Source organism: Brachyistius frenatus, unplaced genomic scaffold (assembly GCF_029030835.1).
Source record: "Brachyistius frenatus isolate BFR_SWC_R1_liver_20210118 unplaced genomic scaffold, ASM2903083v1 Contig_3, whole genome shotgun sequence".
Classification (NCBI taxonomy): Eukaryota; Metazoa; Chordata; class Actinopteri; family Embiotocidae; genus Brachyistius; species Brachyistius frenatus.
This window is the reverse complement of record NW_027210602.1, coordinates 4,202,916-4,221,240: the sequence shown is the minus strand read 5'-3', so window position 1 is coordinate 4,221,240 and position 18,325 is coordinate 4,202,916. Positions and strand designations below refer to the sequence as shown.

The window sequence follows — 18,325 nt, the reverse complement described above, 5'->3', positions numbered from 1 at the left end:
CAAAAAGAAATATTACAAGACCTAAAATATACATAAAAGAAAATAAGCTATATCAAATTTTGTTTGTATAGTGCTTCACATCATAAAGACCAACACAAGCACTTACATTAAGATAACTGAAATGAATATAAAGCACACCTGGATCTGTGCTGTACCACTTAAAGCTAAAGTGAGACCCAATTTAGTGAGGATACAGCAGCGTGCCTGTCAAACAGAGCAATCAGAAACAGGGACTTAACTCATTTGTTTACGTATTTGTATAATAAATTTAAAGTTGTAATTCAAGAATTTCTTATGCATTAGCTGGTGAAGAGATTTATCTATCTTTTCTAACTTGTTTTGTGTGGCCTTTATCTTTCAAGTGCATCTCTCCTTGAGATTGAAGTACTATAATCAGCCTGCAGTGCTTCTCTTATGGAATGGTTTCTTTATAATAGAAAGCTGGTCCCTGCTTTTTTAACCTGTAATGAGATGTTTAAACAGCTAATTTTTATTACGTTATAATTGTTATGATAACCTCAGCATGATACGCCTCTCTCTCTCTCATGAGATGTTTTCACAGCATGAAAAGCCCAGGTGCAGCTTACAACCTTAATTATGATATGATCATAACACGTGTCTTTCATAACATGTAAAATTATAACCTGTTATCATGAAGTCACAGAGTTGTTTCTGCAAATATTCGTAAAGGCTAAGATTTTGTTTGACTGTGACAAAGTTCACTTGGGATTCAGCTGATGTTTCTGGGTTTGAGTATCACCAGCTGCATCCACCCGGTGCGACTAAATGATGCAGAAATATCCATCGTATTGTAGGGACATAGTGCATAATGCAGAATGTCTAAAATGTACCATGTGAGTTTATGGCTTCATTCACAATTGCAGCATGATCACAGATCTGAATTTGTTGTATTTCTGTCAGGCATAAATCCTCCCTCTATAATTACTAGAATAACAGAGGTCGATAGGTCGACTATACGAGCAGCTTGTTACATTTAACGTGAGCTCTAGTGGCTGTTGTAATTGTGACGAGAGCAAAGGGGAAAAATGGAGTGCTGGAGTATGAAGAGTGACATAGTCCACGAAAGGATTGTCGCCGAGAAGGCCGCTGCCGGTGTCCTGTGCGAAAACAAAGGCCAGTGTTGAGTTACCCATCGGATGTCATGCATCAATATGTCACATACGTAAAATAACAAACGTTCTCATTTTACCCGAAAGCATGATATGGCTCTATTCGTACCCAAGTAGTTTTGGTGTCTAAACTTAACGAATTTATAGCTGTCACTACATTAAACACATGTTAATTATGGTTACCATGACGACAAACGTCGTTATATATGTCGTTTTGGCAAATGACCTATTTTTTGTTTCGGTACGAGGACGCGTTGGTCCTTTCGAGGGCGCCGAAAACGCTCATGGTCAAAGGACCAGGCGCCGGTACCACAAAGTTAAACTGGTTATCCAACCATGTGTCAATCTTGTTTTAAAACAGACGGGGGCGGGGGGGGGGGGGGGTTGTTTATCATGATATAGCCACATAATGACAGTATGCATTATAAATGCAATATTCTTTCATTCCCTTCAGGACTCCTGACAGTGTTGATGCTTTTTCATCACTGCACTGCAGAGTAACATGAGTAACACGAGGAGTCTTTGTTTAGCCCTTTGTTGTCTTTTGTTTTTTAAAAAAAATATATATATATATTATATGTCAATTCTCATCAAAAATGTACCATTTGTCTCATCCTCTCTTTTATTTGTTTCTGCTTTGACAGCAATATCATCACATATTCCGTTTGCTTGGTGGTTCAAGCCCCAGGACTTTAATGGTCTGAAGAATATTTACAACATGGAGATTACACATCAGCATTTGTGTTTAGACTTTTATCTTTACAAGAAGCATGGGGCATGAATATGGAGCATGACAAAGAACATTTTTAATGTTTTTCAAAATGAGGTAGGCTTTGAAGTTTTAAATGTAAGAACAATTAGATATGCACACTGACTTGCGCTCTTTCGCTTGAGTGACATTCAAGTGCAGAAAATTGGAGGCAATTACAAATTTGTCTGTTCGGGGGTGGGGGGGTTTACTTAAGTTCGCCCCCTTCTAAAGAGCTAGACAAAAAGTTAAGTGCTCTCAGAATCAGAATCAGAATTGTCTCTGCTGTATTCATTTTTTTTTTTTTTTTTTTACAGTAGGACTGATGTTTCAGACTTTACAGCAGAGCTGTCTGTCTGTTTGAAGAGCAGGCATGGTGGGAAGAAAGCCAAACTGAGTCGGCTGACCGTGGCTGTCCATCCCTCCAAAATAAAATATCAGATGTTACCCTGTGGTTGCTTTTCAGAGCTGTGAAAAGCAACCATCCAGTGTTGGTTCCTATGCTGCAGCACAACTCTGCTGAGCTCCGAGAAGTTTTGACCTCTAGATGCCGACTTTTTCTTTTCAAGTTAGGAACATGAATTGTAAAAGGAGACATTGGCATTGAAACATTTGAATTGTAAAAAAAAAAAATGTAATGGAACTAAAAAAAAAAATGAATTGGGACCGAAAATCCCTGCAGAGAAAAATGATGAGCATTAAAATTATACAGATATTGCACTCTCATTACTGCAGCCCCTAAAACCCTCCTCTCCATGTTAAAAGAGAGATGAAACTGAAAACCTCTGGCCCCGAAAATAAATCGTATTCATATAAAATCCTATCCTGTCTTTTTTTTTTCTGCCAAAGAAAAGTAAGACAATTCAAAGTCACACAGTGAACAATTATGTCAAATTATTTTTTTTAATGAAAAGCTAAAATGTTTTTAAATGTCTGTATTTTATTTATCAGAAATACTAGTTTTTAGCAGTGTAAGTGCATCTGTTTTCAATTTGTCCTTTTTTTTATATCAGGTTTTGTTTTCCATGCCAAATTTTATTTTCAATAGCAAAACTTGTCAATGTTCCGACTCCATGCAAAGCCAATTTATTAAGAAAAGAGTGATGGAGAGTTGCCCATTAGCTAAAACTCAGTACCTCACTTCACAGGCAGAGGGCAGCATTACACATATATTTACTTTGTTGTCCTCACCATAAAGCATTTAACTCCCAAGAGAAGTCCTTGGACATTTTACTGCAAACGACAATAACATGTGAGGTTATGAACATATATCCATACATATACATGCATATATATATATATTGTATAAATATATATATATACAAATGTAAACTAGAAAAGAGAGACTTACTATAATACAAAGCAATAAAATCTCTTAACAGCAGTCTAAAATCTCAGCGACTGAATCTGTTGAGATGACAGCAGCAATATTTCAGTCATCATGACCTTTAGCTTCAACTTTCTCCCTCCCAGGGCCTGTTCTGACCCCGCGCTCACATTCTTAAAGAAAAATCTGAGAACCTATGAGGGGGGTAACTTTTAATCTGAGAGGAAGAGTATATTGAGACTCAAAATGGAAATGGCTTTCAACCAAAACCACTCAAATTCTGTACGGGGTCCATTTGGACTCTGTTAGCCTATGACTTCTGTGATACAGCCTTAAATATATACAATGGTGGTACGACGCGTGAGCGTGTGTCCTTGTGTTTTCTGAGTATTACTCCCTGCGTTTGTGTGTGTGTCATGACTTCAAGTTTGAGCTCCCAGTGTGGGCTCCCTTCAATCCACAACTCTCCTCAGAAAAATGATTCCTGTGAATGGGATCCATTGACCCAGGCTGGAACTGAGTGACACCCCGTGGTGCGGTGCCAGCACAAAAACGGCTCATTTGTTTATAAGCTGACAATCACAAGCTGACTAACCCTGAGAGGCACTGAGAGACATAAACAAATGTTCTTGCTCAAAACTTCCAACTGGACTGAAATATGGATTTTATGTGGACAAGGCTGACATATGTGGCTGTTTTGATGATTTCTTTGATTTTCTTTTAGAAATGAAAAAAAGAATAGAAATTTAGAGTGTATTTTTCTCAGAAGTAAAAAGCTCTTTCAACTAATTGCTTCAAGATTATGTATTTAATTTGATTTCTAAGGAGAAATTAATGTTAGTGTTGCTTATTTGCAGACTCCGCTGTGGTAACATTTACATTTTAAATATGAGTACTCGGCTCAAATGAGTATCCGGTAACGATAATGTACCCTTGACGAGTACGAGTATCATACGAGCAAATGTGTCAATATCAGTGGTGATGAAGGAAGATCTCCATTGATAACTACCGTCTCTGGTTTCTGACAGATGTCCAGCTGTGTCCACACATCGAGGCCGGCAGCTTTCGGATAAAAAAATTTAAAAAAAGGATTCAGCTAACCCAGGGATGTTTGAGCTGTCACAGAGCACAAGTTTGTGTGGATTTAATTTCAGTTACTTTACAAAATTAAGAAGCATAAAATAACTTATATTACAGAAGTGAGATTACTTTCGTAAAATATATATACACCCAAACCACAATATTTTCCTGAACCTAACCATGTAGTTTTGGTGTCTGAATCTCAGAAACTTTGTTCACATCTCCGAGATGCCAGCAGGCTGTTACACGTCAGTGTTTTGACACCCTGGGATAAGAACGGGTTGCAGGACAAGACACAGTGTGTAAGATGGCACAGAGGGAACAAAGCAAATGAAGAAAGAGCGAGCAGGAGACAAAAACGCATGTAATTCCCAATGCTTTCCTCTCTGTGTTAAAAAATTTGATAGACAATCCAAGAAAAGACTCCAATATAGACCTACCCTGGTGTTTACACTGTGAGTTCTCATTGGTCAAAGCTCCAACCTGCACCGATAACTTTTGATTTATAAGCCCAAGGAGATTTACTATGTAAATATACTAAAGACTCAGTCAACAGAGTGCTTATTACCATGGGTCTCAGTTAACACACTGCAATGACTCTTAGCCTGATGTAGTGATAATAGCCACAGAGAAACCTACTCTACACATAGGCTTATTTGTGCAGGACTGTGAGGGATTGACCAGAGCTGCATCACATAAACAATAACACGCTGTGCTTGTTTTAACAATGGGAAAGTGATTTGGCCTTTTGTCGTGAAATGTACAGAAAGACTGGCTCTCGATGGAAGCATTATTGGGTGAAAGAATCCTTAAATCGGGTGGTAATTGTGGGGGAAAATAAAATCCATGTCCTTGTGATAAAAACGTGAGAATTACTGATTAAACACTGTCTTTTAAAAAAGATAGGAAATCATCAAAGAAAAAAAAATCTGCTAATAAGTACAGTAAATGTCAATGTTAGACATCAGAAGGTGTCATCTTCGCCTTTAGCTTTATTGATAACTGCCAGTAAAAAAAAACCCTGACAAATCCTGTTGGTTTTTTTAATTGTTAAGTCGTCACAAATTACCAACGATTTTTGATGTTAGGTTTTTATTTTTACCTCCAGTTTTCCACTTTACAGGAAACAGACGTCCATGTAGACATCTGCTTTCAATTCCTGCACGTTTGCTCTGTCCAATCTGGCAGCCCCACCTCCAAGTCCCAGTGTGGTGTGTTTTTATAAGACCCGTTTTCTTATTTGGTTGTGTTTCAGGCAGTACATGTCTGTCGGGAGAATTTCTTCTTTTTTTTTTTTTCATATTGTGACAAATGAGGTTATAATGAGAGCACGAATCCCCCCCAGCTAGTTTAGCAACAGATGGAACAAATTCGTCATATTCACCTATCTAAATACTTTGTCTGCGTGTTTGTGTGCATTTATGTGGATATAATTGTTACATGCATATACATTACAGTGTTACGCAGAATTGCTGGCGTTTCAGGTAACTAGTTGAAATACTATCCTCCAGCTAATTCACGTCTGTCATGTTTGCCGGCACTGAACTGAGTCTGGAATCAGAATCACCTGCCAGAAAAGAAAAGCTTAAATTACATGTGGAGTTTTAGATAGGAAATAAAAAGAGTTCAAACCAAGGTAATGGTCAGCTGATCAGCGAGTCCTGGTCTTGGATTCTTGCCTTTTCTAGACTGCATTTAGCTCCTACAGTACTCAGTTTGACACATGGCATTCACACTATTCTTTATACGGTGTTTCTAATCGTAAGTGAGCTGTAACATCTGTCAGCAAAAACACTCAACACGAGGCAATTAGAGGAGAGACCTGTACCTTTGTTTGTTTGTTTTTTTAGTGAACGATGGGAGGAACTTACGAGGTTTTGTGTTACACGGAGCAGAGGAAAGATGTCGTTTAGAGTCGCACTCTATTTTTTAAAGCAATGTAAGTTGAAGGCTTTCAGCCGTTGCACTGACTACAGGTATGACTTCCGTCTGTGGTGTGTTAAACCAAGGGTAAGAACCCAAATGCATGACATGGGAGAAGGAGGTTCTCACAAAAACAAAAGTCTTTAATATAGATATATATACTGTATAATATAAATAAATAATAAGAGTCCACAAACGAACGAATCAAAAACTGAAACACTGATGATACCACAACACAAAGTGAATAAACTGAGCAGCTACGGGGAACTAACCATCGGACAAAGAACTTACTGATTCCCGAACAACAAACAACAACAAGGGAAGGAAAACAAGAGACAACAACAGAAGAGACAGGAACACAAAACACAAACTAGACTCAAAGACAACAAAAACAAATAAGGTCCAAACCATAACAGTATTATAAAGTCAGTCTTCTTTTTCCTTCCAAGTTTTCTTCACTCAAAGAGATATCAGTGTTCTGTTGGACTTTAAAACTTCAGTGGCAAAAAAGTCTGTGGTTCAACTTGTTTAGGAGACAAAACAAAAAAATGCCAGCTAATTAATCAAAGTGTCAGAAGTAGGGCTTAAAAATGTGTTGAGTAAACGTGATCAGTCTGTAATGCTCTCTGTATTCCAGGCGGTATTCGGTGACCAAGTGAAGTATTTTACCTTGATGTAAACTTCCCCATCGAACTTCCACTTGGCTGGACATGGCAACGGTTCCCTGCATGTGTTAGTGAATAAAACACAAGAAAAAAAAACACATTGACGAACAATAATGAAATGTAGCCAGTGTTATTCAGAAGTGTTAAGTGTTGTAAAACAAGAAGACAGACATACCTCAGTTATATCTTGTTTGTGTACTTGATACTTGTTTTTGAAATCACTTGCCTGCCATTCCTCACTTATTATAATCTTCTGGTCTTGACATTGCTCATGCACACCGGCACATCCAGCTCACAGCCTCCTCTAAATCAAAGCACAAACTAACAAGTCAATTAGCTTTCTTTTCCTGTTGATAAAACAAATCAATTAACTCTCATTTCCTGCATATCTGAAGAATCCGTTCGCTCCGGTTTCCTGTTTGTTTCCTGCAGGGACGACATTTTTGCCAGCAGAGCAAGCTGCCTTGTTCGTAGCAGACCACATGCACACATCAAACAGCTTCTAACAGCAGCCTTATCAGAGCACATTAACATTGCATAAACATGCAATGAACCCTGGGTAAGGGCGTGGGGGGGGCGGCAGCATGTGTTCGTGTGTGCGAGTATATACCCACCCGCTCTTTGGTTCAGGTTAGCCAGAACACATGATCGTACTGTTGTGAAACCAGACGACTTAAACCTGCCTGTGACATAATAAAGGTGGTCAACATTAGTCTAATATTCACTCATCTCTGATTTAGTTTCCACAAGCTCACGAGAAAATAATCTGCCCATTTAGCTACTAAATGCTCTGTTAAATTCACCAGCAAGGAGGAAGGAGGAAGGTATGACCCTCAGCAGGAGGGTTCACAAATTCCATCACTTGTTCAAAATCACATGCTGTTGTGAGCAGTGGTCCAGATGCAACGGTTATGTTTTACACACCTGGAACTTTAGCAGAGAGCGAACATCAAAGTTTGTAACAAATGATTGAAGAACAGAAAGAAGTAGTAGGGCGCAAAATGCAGTGAGTAGGAGTGTTAGGGAGCGACTCGCATATCCATGCAGTGAATTTGGGTCTATATAAATAGCTATTGCCATCACAGAGGCATAAATATTGATTACAGCAGCTTTAAAGACCGTTAAAAGGCAACACATGTTGATTATTATTAGAACAATAATAAGCAGAATAATTATAACAATAATTTTGGTACTCACTGTATATGAATCTACATAAATACTTTATTGTTGTCATGGTAATACTATTACAATCATCTCATGCCATAAATGAAATGCAAGACCGAAGCATTTCGCCGAGTGTGGTCTACCTGGGTAGACAGCTCTATGCATTTATAACTGAATCATTATTATCATCAAATGCAGTTGAAATTATACTTATAAGACATTTGACAAATGACAAAAATAAAAAATAAAAAGCTTGGACATCATGGTGAAAAAAAGTATATTGAAAAATAAAAAGCCATAGGGAATGTTTCATATGGCCTACAGCAAAACTACAGTAGTTAAATAAATTAAAGAAATGACGTCTATGTGAAACACACACACACACACACACACACACACACACACACACACACACACACACACACACACACACACACACACACACACACACACACACACACACACACACACACAGATTCTTTCAGCAAACACACACACAGCAAAGCAGGTGATAACACTGATACATAAAGTACAATACAATCATCTGTTCCTTTCAAAACGTTCCTCTTAGTGAGACACATGACATGGACTATGGTGGTTAGTTCCTGATTTTCTTTCAAAAATATACTGCATATCTATTTATATATTCATATAAACAACAACAATGCTTCTGATCGTTTTAATTTTTCTTTTATAATCTAAAATACATCTATAATATTTAGAAACAATATGTACAATTTTCCCACCGCAGTAGGTTTTTTTATGCAACCTTAAAGAGATTCTTCAAAAATGGAATAAATTAAGGTCACCTCTGTTTTTACGCCCAAGGGGTCTGAGAGCTGATAGACTTTGTTTGTCTGTCTCGCGCACACATGCACATGCACATGCACATGCACATGCACATGGACATATGGTTCCAGTTGTACTTGTGGAAGGTATTTGATATTCAGGATGGTATTAATGATATTCTCGTTTTTATTTGCTGAACGGTCACTTCAGTGAAACGTCAAACTCTCCGAGGCGCTGAATGCTGAATAGTGAGTGTCTGCTAGATCAGTGCAATCCATCAGGGAGCTGCCTTGTTGTGTAATGTCTCTGAGATGTCTGACAATACTTCCTCTTTTTAAACTGTCACTTTTCCTTCCTGCTGTGCGTAAAATAACAAGAAACTTCCCGTTATATGAATTTACACGCTTATCTGGGCCTCAGTTTGTAAGAGACATCTTCTATTGATGTGATTTCCCATCAGAAACAACTTTATCTAGCCTCACATCCAACTGTTACCCCGACAGCTACAGCTCATATTTCCATGTTTTTTTGCGGCCTCCTCGACGTCTTAAAATGTGCGATCAGACCAGACTTTACATTAGCACGTGTGAAACCACTTTATGTTTGGGTTTATATTCAGGAGTCCCAAGAAATGCTCTACCAGAGGAACACAGTCCATTACTGTGGGACCATGGTAAGAAATACGCAGAGTAAGATGAGCAAAAACAATGAAGGCATGGAGATGGGTGACGCTGAAGGTGTGTGATGGTAGTTGTAGTGGTTGAGGGCTCTGTGAAGCGGCTGCACTGTGATGTGACCGTTGATGATGCGAACCAATGGGGGAGGCGGGGACTGCACCATAGAACTGTGGAGAGAAGACAAATAAAACCATGTTTTTATTTTAAATCACATTTGTCAATTAAAGTCCCCAAAAACTGATTTTCCACTTGGGTTTCTCGTTGGAAATGACAGGTCCCACATAAAGAAACAACTTTCTGTTGGAGCAGCTTGTAATTTGTATTTGAGAGGTTTCTGTATTTGTGTCTTTGTCTGCGGTCCTTTCACTGGCTTGAACCATAAAAATACTACAATCAGGATTTAGCAAAATGTAAATCAGTTGATTGGTTGTTTGTTGATGTTGCCAGACCACTGTCAGTCAAACGTGATAACCCACTCAGTTCTCACAATAAATTTGAGTGTTGCTTTTATTGGCATGATAATCTAATGTTACAGAAAAACACTTCAGACATTTCAGGATCTTTAAAGGAACTATGAATGCATGTTGTGAGTATCACTATACAATGACTGTAATTTCATTGCAAACACTGGTTCCTAGTTGTCAATTTAATGTTTAAAAAATGGGTCCAAACAAGCTTTGTGTAATCTCTTCATGTCGTTGAGTTGCAGCAGTCTGGGTAATGCCTTATTATTTCCAGACTTTTCCTTTACTTCTTTTAAACACAAAAGATTTTGTTCTCTATCAGCACTGTGCCATTCTCTGGGTTTGAAGGGGAAATCACAGTATAATCAGCAGAAGAACAGGGCTCGCTCTCTACATCCCCACATTGTCCGCAACTGGCAGAGAAAATATGCAGAGTGCAGGAAGTAAACAATGGAAATATTAATGAGGATGAAGGCTACAAAGGAAAATTTCTCTTACAAAGCTCGTAGCCGTGCAACTCTGATCAGTTCATGGCTATAAACCAACTCCCATTTATTACTCTGTTTTTTTTTAACTGTTCTTTCTCTTCAAAAATATTCTGCCGACCACTCTTTTGTTTTTGGTCCTCCTTTTGTCTTTCCTTGTTTCCTAAAGAAGATCTCCAATTAAATTATCTCTTCTCTTCAGTTTGAGAGAGGAACTGAGGTGTTAGTGTGGTTTTCACTGGGTCCAGGCCAGGAAAATACTGCAGTGTTTCCATTTTACTAGATAATGTTTTCCCTTTCAGAAAAAAACACATCAATTTCACATGTGCAAAAACCCAAAAAATGTGATTACATCTGATTGTGCGCATGTGAAACGTGTATTTTGCACATAGGAAATGTGGTTTTGGAACATTTTCATGTTGTAATGTGTGAAGCCCATGTAGAATCCCATGTGAAAACCTTTCCACCTATTATTCCCAAGTTATCATACGTTGCAACATGTGGTAAATATGTATCATACATGTGATCATATGTCTCCCATACAGAAAACATGGGAAACTATTTTCTGTAAGGGCTTATGAAGAGAGATATACGAAAACACCTCTGTCGTAATTTTTTTTAAAGTATCCAAAACTTCCATTACCAGTCCTCATTTGTCTGTCACAATGGCCAAAATATGGTGTTACAAATAGGCAACAGTGCACAGTGTAGAGACCAGCGACGAGCTCTACCAGGCTGTCTGCTGAAAAACAAAAGGTGCTTTCACACCTACCTTGTTTGGTCAAGACCTTTGGACTTACTAGTTGGGTCTGAATCAAAATAACAGGGGTGAAAGGTGCTTTGGACCACAGTCTGGACCAAAGTACAAAGTACCAGAATTTGGTCAGACCAAGAGAGGTGGTCTCAGTTCAGATCAAACTTAACCATGGTTCAGTTCATTTGCAGTGTAAAAACAAGTCAATGGACAGCTCAAAGTTTTGGACCAATTACAAGTTGCGGCTGGAGCCAAAAATAATTTTTTTATATGGATGATAACTCTAGACCAAGCAGATAGCACATATATAAGGCATACCTGTAAGTAAAATGTATATTTTCAGAGTTTCTGTAAACTGAAGCAGGTTTTTAAACATGCAGAAATAGGTTTTGAGTTTTTTACGAAAGTTATGAATTTATTTAAGTTTGAGGGTCTGAATAAGAGCAAGGGAACCATGTGTGACACGTTGCCGTGTAATCATGCATCAAACACAACAGAGACCTGCGGCGCTGCAGTCACCTCGGTGTTTTGGACCGCCTTCGCCTTCTCTTACACCGCCACCTTCTCAGACATTAAAATATACAAAGACGTGCAGCGAGCATATTTTGTAACATGCGCACACAAACAGTCTGTTTCCTCTCCGATCAAAATACGTGACCTTGCAGACATAACGTACACAAACGTTCACAAACCCCCTCTGTTCTCGGGATGAACAGACGCTACCTGGTTGGATATTTTATTTCCATCAGTAATTTGGAATACTGCGTACTGTACATGGAAAAATACAAGTTCATTCTGGGGTGAATGAGACCACAAATCAATGACCATATTATCCACAATGTTTCTAAATTGATCAACAATCTTAAAGAGATGACGATATTAAAAACATTTTGTCATGTGACAATGTAGGAAAACAGATTTAGATCTGCTCCTTATCATGTGAAAACATGCAGCTAAGTATATTCCCACAGTTTGGATTCACCTTCTCCACACGTCTTTGGACTGCAGGAGAAAACTGCAGCAGCTGAGGGGAAGGCAAGTGAACATGCAAACTGCAAATACCGCAATGCTCTGAGCCTTCTAGTATGCGGATTGAAGCCAATATAAAGAGAATTTAAGGCTGAATGTGTTAACAGAGGGAGAAGAAAAGTGAAGAAAGGTAACATCAACACAGAAGGAGATAAAAATAGATCCACAAGAGAAGTACAGCTGGGAATTTCAGATGTGATGACATCTTAGAAATTTCAAATGACATGTGTAACAGTAGCATTTTATGCTCCTGTGTAAACAGTCCAGGTCACCATATGTGTAATGGTAATACCAGATAGTCGTAGTACACAAGCTCTATGGGCCACATGGGCTGAGTTCAGCATGCAAACACATGCTCCTTCATCAGACATAGAAAAAACAAACAAATAATACAAATATTTAATTTGATTTATCTTTAACTAAGAAGCCAAATCTTCTTGTCTGATTGTACTTATTTACCTGTTTTGGGAATATAAATGAAAATGTTTATATTGTAGGGGAAATTTTCTACCATATTAATATGAACTGCCTCAGGACAGTTTTCACAAATTGCTCAGTTAATTTAATTTTCCTCAAGAGACCATGAGAAAGTGAGGGATGATTTTTTTTTTTTTTTTTTTTTTTCCCTCCCAGCAACAAGGGCTTTTTTGTGTGAAGTTTACATGTTCTCTTTGTTCTCCCTTCGGTTGCTTTAATTTTCTCCTACAATCCAAATTTGTGCAAGTCAGGTGAAACTGGAAACTCTAAATTACCCATAGGTGTGATTGAATGCGGTTGGACTATATGTGTTGGCCTCGTAATGGACTACAGACTCTCACGACTGCGCGCTGACATGGCCTCCAAATCTGAACAGGAGAACGGATGCATTGAGGGTTTTTATATTAACCATTTAGCTTCCTGCCCGAGAGCTCAATGACGTCTGTGAAAACAACATTTTGCTGTTACAACAGAACTGAGAGAAGTTTCAACACAGCAGACCACACCTTGTGCAGAGGGCTCTTTTCTGTCTGAAAGGTGAGCCTGTTTTGTTGTCCGGTTAGTCCCTGCCTAGAGCTACTGTGAGACCAAAGCCGGATACTTAGGAGGGATTCCCAGGTTGCTATTTTTACATCCAAGACACTTATACCAGTTAGGAACTAGTCTGGACTAATACCACACTTCAGTGTGTGTGTGTGTGTGTGTGTGTGTGTGTGTGTGTGTGTGTGTGTGTGTGTGTGTGTGTGTGTGTGTGTGTGTGTGTGTGTGTGTGTGTGTGTGTGTGTGTGTGTGTGTGTGTGTGTGTGTGTGTGTGTGTGTGTGTGTGTGTGTGTGCGTGTGCGCAGACTGCATTAGGAGCATGGTGATGTGATATGGTGACTGTTTGAGCCTGCGGCACCACACCAGGAAGTGTCAGTTTTATTCTATAGACGAGTCTGCATTACACATTTGTCATTTGTCCTCTCACATCCTCTCCATCTTTCTTCTCTGTGCTTTTACTGTTATACTCTTTTACTTCCTTTTGTCCTCACCTCTGGCCTTTCAACTCAAGTCACTAATGACTGATATGTACAGAAGCAGGACTCCCATTTTTCAATTACCTCTCTTCTATTCGAACCCAGAGGTCGTTAAAATGTCGGTGCCGCTGTTTCTTCTGCTTGTTCCTCCTCTTTTTCTTCAGCATTTTTCTCTCTGCTTTCTCGAGCAGCTCCAGGCTATCCGGCGGCAGAAGCATGTGGGGTAACAGATCCTCCTCCAGAGGATGCCCCTGATCCCCCTCCTTGTGCGGGAGCTCGTGGAGAAAAGGCTCCAGGAGAGGGGACTCGTCGTGGTGGTCCTCTGACTCTGGCGAGGCAGGTCTGGATCTCCTGTAAGATACACAATACACATCACAGCACGATGAAATGTTTCAGAAGGAAACAGGCAGAAGATGTGTGAGCATGTAGCATTAACATCTACCATATTATATTATACATATTATTGGGTATTACATACTGAATAAAGGTTAACGGCAGAAAATATTATTACATTTAGGTGGGTTATGGTTGTTTTGATATGTTTTGGCTGCTTTTATTTCTGTGACTCCCTTTGGAATCCACCGTAACTGAATCCAACCTGACTAACTATTCAGCCTGGTATCATGCCATGTCAGTGTCGTGTTTTGCCTCATGAGGTGTACAAAGTACATGCGATGGAGTACAAAAAGTGATAAAGTCTGAGTGTGGAGGAGGTCAGCGGTGGCTGGATGTAACACTATTGTCCTGTGGACTGACGGGTATATGACACGCGTTGGTGTGATGCAACGTTGAACGACAATAGTTGTCCTTAATTAAGGAGCAAGTTTTAGTTCCAGTATCTTGCAAATGTAACAGTATGTGGTTATTTGATATTAATTCTAGAGCTTCTGTGCTGTATTGCTTCCTGGATATGTCCTTGTGAAAAACTTAAGTGCCAATGAAAAGTTTTTCTTTCCTGAAATTTGATTCAACCATGCCAGAGTGAAGTTTAAGGCAAGGAAAGGAGGGGATGACACTAAGTAGAGGAGAAGAGAAGAAGAATTCCGGCAGTGCAGGAACAAGAGGCCGCGGATGATCCAAGAAGCAATATGCAGTTTAATAGAGAACATGTTCAAGATGTTCTGGAAAAACAAATTAAAGGTCTGGAATGGGAAGTATGAGAGAAAAACCAACTCTCATCGTTTTGATTGAAAACACTCTCTGCTTCTGAGATCAGTAACTATCTTTAACAATCACCACACACACACACACACACACACACACACACACACGCACGCACGCACACGTGCACACACACAAAGACAGAAAATACACTCACACCTGCACAACTCTGATGTAAATAGATAATATAATAATTTAATGATATATATATAATAATATATTGTAAGGGTATAATTTAACAGCTGTGCATGGACATACAGTTGCAGCCCTCGTGTTAATCCATGACAGCAATCAGGTCACTTCAGGCTCACCATCCCGCATCATCGGTTTTGTGTGTGAAAGTTGATTCACTCATCCACTCACTCGCATACAGGAACAAGAACACAGATTTGAGCTGAGATAGCCACCGGCAGTGTGCCATGGTACACTGCACTACATGCTTCACAGCAGGAGCTATATGAACCCTTCTTAAGTGGACCTTTTCAACGCCGCTTCATAGGTGGCCTGCAGGGGGGATTTGTCAGATTTATCTGCAGTACGATCAATAAAGTGTAAACAGCAAAAGACACACAAAAACCCTAAAGCATGAGAGACGTCAGTGAATAACCCAAACATGAGATCCATGATTTGGAAATATTTCTTCTTGTAGTGTCTGCTAACAAGGTGGTCACGCAGCATTGCATTCATTTTACAAGATGAAAATTGTTGTGGCTAGTTGGAGATCTGGTAGCTATTGGAAACATGATTTAACCATTTAATACATTTCCTGTACATAGAAACAAATTTAAAGTTGTATAAAAATCAAATTCTGAGAAAAACATTCTGTTGATTTTTGAGGATAGCGCAAGTTACAGATATTTTGTTAAATTTGTCACAAAAACCAAGTCCATTAAACGTTTCGCTAGATGATGATGCATCTGTGTGTGTGTGTGTGTGTGTGTGTGTGTGTGTGTGTGTGTGTGTGTGTGTGTGTGTGTGTGTGTGTGTGTGTGTGTGTGTGTGTGTGTGTGTGTGTGTGTGTGTGTGTGTGTGTGTGTGTGTGTGTGTGTTTAACGACGGTGAATTTACCTGTTTATGGGTTGCCCAGCAGGGGTGTGCTGCACCTCGTATCCTTGGCGGTGAAGCACATCAATGACTGTATTGTTGCCAAGAAAGTGACCTGCCACCAAGAACAAGAAAACTTGATGACGCCCAACTTTAGAGCTAAAGCAAGCAAGCTCAGAAAAAAATAAATGTAATATGTTCCTTTTACTGCACTGTTTAGTACAAATATAGGAATCAAGCCACACAAGATTAAATTGTCATACAGGAATAAAGCCGAAGGAGCCCATTGAAGAGCTCACAATGAGAAACGCACACTAAACTCAGGCTGCGGGCATCATTTCACAATGTTCATGTCCATTTTTGTGTTATGTTGGAAATGCACACACACAGGAAGCAACTAGAGGCCCTTGTATCAGATGATAGTGATGCAGTTTCAAGTTAATTATGACTGGTTAAGATTTTTCTTGGGAGAAAAACCTGGAAAAGCACAAGAAGAGTGAAGATACAGATGAAATCATGAAGGAATCCCAACCATTTCTTTACATAGGGGGCGCTATTTTGTGCGATTAATTCACACATCAAAACATTTTTGCAAACTATATTTTGGATCATGAGTGCAAATATTACATGAAAAAAAAAAATACTCTTTATTCAGAAGGAGGTCAATTTCTCTGCGAATAAAGGCATCAGCCAATCACGTTGTGCGAAAGCAGAACAGACATCAGGTTAAGTCCTAACGACAACAGCTGAGCCAAGATCTTCATCCCTGGATGATGCTGAATCAATCATTGTTTTCTGAAGACTGAGATGAATCTTTTTGAAGGCTGTCACAAATTATCTCTGCTGCTGGAATAAACTTGATGTGAAATATTTGCAGGTGAGTATTTCAAATTGTTATGTTGCGTATTCGTCACACCCCGTGGCGGGTAAAGGCCTTTAGTCTGTTCAACATAAAGCTGAGAGGCCATTAACCTGGTTTAGCATAAGGCAGTCCAGGCAGTAGAAATGCAAGCAACAACTCTATTATTCGTTACATCCTCGCTCAAACACTTCATATTACGAGTGAGGTAAAAAAAAAAAAAACTTACAATTTCTCTACATATTTAATAGAGTATAAATATATAAAATTCTATTTAAAATATTTATGATCCCATTCTTGTCATCTGAAGACTTATTATACTCCGGTTGCGTGTTAGAGCAGCTCTATTTTTCTCTGCATCTCTTTTAAAGGTATGTCTCCTCTTCCTCTCTCTTTACACGGCATATCCTTTGTTTTCATTTCTCTTTATCTCTCTTCATTTATCCTTGATCATTCTTCAACCCCCCCCCCTTATATTATACCTCCTCTCTCCCCCTTCCATTTTCATCTCTCCATTAGTCCTTATCTCCAACTTCCCCTCTTCTCCCTTTTCCCCCCCTCTCTCTCTTGCTGTGACCCTCTCAGCTAGGTGAAGTGGGGGCATTGAGGCTTCAGGTTGCCATGTCAAGAGGTCTCCATTCTTCCTCTCACTCTGACAAAGGGGAGCAGGGTCCCATTGTTTGGGCCCTGTCAGCCATGGCACCACAGAGCTTTGTAAACAATGAGCCCCGGCACTTTAATCTGGCCCAGAGCCATCGATGGAGAGAGGTTAGCCTAAAATGCACATGGGTGCTGTGATGCTGCCCCATGACTTGAGCTAAAGGTTGGTTAAAACAGTGTCACAATATGCAGTAACCACAGTAAAAATGACTCAGGAGGTACTAAAGGAAAAGTTAATGTCAGCATTTGATCCGGCACAGACAAACGTGATTTAAAAACTAATTTTAAAATGAATTTTATTGGTGAATCAGACTAAACTTTGTCTTCTTAGACACTCAAAAATATACAAAGAATCAAGTTAAATGGATCATTACTTTTTCAAACCAAGCTGTACCGTTTTAAAAGTTTTGGCACCATAATTTATTTTTTATTACCAGTGTATAGTTTTTGTTTAAAGTATTCATTCCCAAACTACTCGTCAGATCTCAGTATACCACTGGTGTGTTTGAATGGAAAAATGTTAACTTATGTTTCCGCATATCTTGACGTTCGGGTCTATTTATACAATTAGGTTCTCTAAACATTTTAGGGGCTCTGGTGAGTTAAGAACCACAGTTGCCATGTAAACGAGACATCTGTACTTTAAGCAGTACTCATTATCGATACAGGAGGTCAGATAAATATCCAGAAGCCCCTGAAACTCTCCATTAGAGCTGGAAACCAGAACGAAACAGAGAGACAGAGACGGAGTTCTCGAGCCAGCCCACGTTTAGAAACAACTCAGTGTGATTTATGCAAGTTTACGTCAGGGGATTAAGGTGGGACAAATGGAGCTGTTCGGCACAATGTAGGGCCATAGAGAGGTGGGCGGAC

General features: G+C 39.3%; 1 protein-coding gene across 1 annotated transcript in view; it reads right to left on the bottom strand.

Moving 5' to 3' along the window:
- Nucleotides 1-8,082: 8,082 nt before the first annotated feature.
- The window catches only part of trabd2a (TraB domain containing 2A), a 57,335-nt gene continuing 47,092 nt past the window's right edge, over nt 8,083-18,325 (bottom strand). Inside the window, exons 5-7 of the mRNA XM_069703988.1 lie at nt 15,958-16,048; nt 13,813-14,079; nt 8,083-9,670 (exon numbers count right to left, since the gene is read on the bottom strand). Coding sequence (XP_069560089.1) covers nt 9,484-9,670; nt 13,813-14,079; nt 15,958-16,048 — 545 coding nt within the window. The 3' untranslated portion in view covers nt 8,083-9,483. The remainder of the gene's footprint in view (nt 9,671-13,812; nt 14,080-15,957; nt 16,049-18,325) is intronic.